Genomic DNA, 2379 nt, shown 5'->3' with positions numbered 1-2379 from the left:
CGATTTTCAAACGTGAGAGATTTTCAGAAATTCAAGAAATGCTACATTTTCCACTTTATAAATCATCATTTCCATATAATTTGCACGAGCTTTGCAATCCATCATAATTGATTTCCGTCTTGTATCTTCCCGCTTTGCAAAATTAGTGCTAAATGCATATTCCAGTCAATAACAATTTATTTTTAACAGCAAGATTATAGATCTGGATTACCTACATATTAATCACACAGTTGATTCATTCGGGGGGAAGAACCGTAAAATCTCCGTGACGAATGGGAAAAAAGAGCTGTAGCTAAATGCGCTTGTAAAAAGTGTTGTTCTCATTGCTTCAATTTTTTGCAGAACTGAAAGAAGCACTGGTCATGCTTGAGCCGTTCGTTTGGAAAATAGAATTAAAAAACAGTATACAGATACCCAGGATGAACGCCTTGATTGAAGCGACGCACATGTAAGTGAAACGTAATTCTAGGTCTAGCTAATCGTGCATTATAATTAAGTATCGAATCTGTTATCTGTTATCTGTTAACCTATTATTTTGGAAAGATCCTGTTTATGCGTTTCCTATTGATTCAGAACCAGATGTATCGGATCAGCCGCACTCACTCTGGCGTACATAGCGCGGGGTGTAGCGGATTGCTTCTATTTAGATATTCAACTTAGACCCTGGGATGTGGCGGCAGGAACGCTGATTTTACGCGAAGCGGGTGGAACTATTATAGATACGAAGGGTACGGTAACACGAACGACAGATTAATAACCAAATATCACTATAGCTAAATTTTACGACTTTCCTTCCACCGATCACGAACATATGAAAACTTTCTGAAAAATTTATCTCTGAAATACTCATACTTAATTTACTACAAAAATTACAACTAAATAATATTAACAAAATTGGCTCAAACTATAAAATAATTATAAATAAATATACCATACATATGTATTAAAATACTTTCATTATGATGAACAAGAGAACACACTTCAAATAATCACTGTATATAATCAGAAATTTCAGATTGAATTATCAGAATCAGAAGCAGAATAAAAATCAGAATCAAAACAGCGATTTCTTATTGCAGAATAATATATAATTTTAAACAAAAGGAAAATAAGCGCAAAAATCGATGCTGTCCAGTTATTAAAAGATTAATTATGACCATCTTTACAGGTGGTGTTTACAATATTATGAAGCCGAATACTATCGCAGCGTCAAACGAAACTCTAGCACGAAAAATATCTAAATTAGTCATCGACACTGATTTAAAAACGCAAAGGAAAAGACTCCAGAGAACCTCAGACGCAAAGCAATGACTCATGCTAATTGATTTAAGAGCTGAGTGTAAAACAGCAGGAGGTGTGTCCCAGCAACTTGTATTTATCACGTAATACGAGCAAATTACCTATAAAAATCAGTTTAGAAAAGTTTCCGTTAAAAAGTCCCATTGACGCATTTACAGTCGTTATACGAAGTCAATCCCATTGCGTTAACCAGTGTGCCATCACAATGTGAAATGAAAAGCTTCCTTTCGATCGATTTCCCCGTCGTTGTTTATAAATAAAACAAAATTATTGTAAAGCGCAATTTACTGTCAAAATCATTACGAACCTTTGGCATCCATCGTATTAACGCACTGCGAAGATATATTGATAATATAACAATATAAATTTTACAACAATAAAATTCGTCCCTAGAACCGTATTTTACATCAAAACAACGTTCCGGCATATTATCGATATAATTTTTCGTTAAGGATTACGCAGCTTAAGATTAAAATTTTACACCGTACAAATTTTACAAATTTATGGTATTTGGTGAGTGTAATAAATGTCGGTATCATCAGTACTTACAACGTACTGATATAATATAAAATGTGATATTAAATTTATAAAATGACTGCTTTAATTTGTTTTGTCACACAATGTCATAACGGGTGTGTAAAACAAATTATTTATTCACAAACTAGAAAGAGAACGTAAATCATAGGCAGCACACATCATACATAAATGACTATGCGTGTTATACAAGATTAGTTATTTTCTTTTGCGAAAAAATTTATAACAGACATAACATATCTACAGGTATAATTTGCGCTTTATTACTACCAAAATTTACATTTAATTTATTTTTCATTTTAGTAAAATTTTTTTTCAATAGTTTTCTACTTTCAATAGTTTTATACTTGATAAAATTTCTGACCGTTTAAGTAAATTACTAATAAATTTACATATCTTATTATGTAAATTTTGCGCGTTAATTGCCTCGATCTATCGCTGTCATCGCAACTGAGAAAATCACGCACGCACAATAACTACCTTACTATCTAAAATATCTCCTGGGCTGCGAAAGTTTATGTGTTATTAAAAACTTGTAATTTTTTA

General features: G+C 32.3%; 1 protein-coding gene across 1 annotated transcript; it reads left to right on the top strand.

Moving 5' to 3' along the window:
- The first annotated feature begins 6 nt into the window (after positions 1 to 6).
- On the top strand, positions 7 to 2097 carry LOC112453025 (inositol monophosphatase 2-like). The gene is made up of 3 exons (XM_025013565.1): positions 7 to 448; positions 574 to 728; positions 1169 to 2097. The coding sequence occupies exons 1-3, from the start codon at positions 363 to 365 to the stop codon at positions 1309 to 1311; spliced, it is 384 nt and encodes a 127-aa protein (XP_024869333.1). The 5' UTR covers positions 7 to 362; the 3' UTR covers positions 1312 to 2097.
- The last annotated feature ends 282 nt before the right edge of the window (positions 2098 to 2379 follow it).

Source organism: Temnothorax curvispinosus, unplaced genomic scaffold (genome assembly GCF_003070985.1).
Source record: "Temnothorax curvispinosus isolate PA1 unplaced genomic scaffold, ASM307098v1 QBEX01003932.1, whole genome shotgun sequence".
Lineage (NCBI taxonomy): Eukaryota > Metazoa > Arthropoda > Insecta > Hymenoptera > Formicidae > Temnothorax > Temnothorax curvispinosus.
The sequence above is the reverse complement of the archived record's forward strand: the minus strand, read 5'-3'. Positions and strand labels throughout refer to the sequence as shown.

Coding starts and splice junctions, on each gene's coding strand:
- LOC112453025 (XM_025013565.1), top strand. CDS start 363: ATGCTTGAGCCGTTCGTTTGGAAAATAGAATTAAAAAACAGTATACAG. Junction 449..573: donor TTGATTGAAGCGACGCACAT/GTAAGTGAAACG, acceptor CTATTGATTCAG/AACCAGATGTATCGGATCAG. Junction 729..1,168: donor AACTATTATAGATACGAAGG/GTACGGTAACAC, acceptor CCATCTTTACAG/GTGGTGTTTACAATATTATG.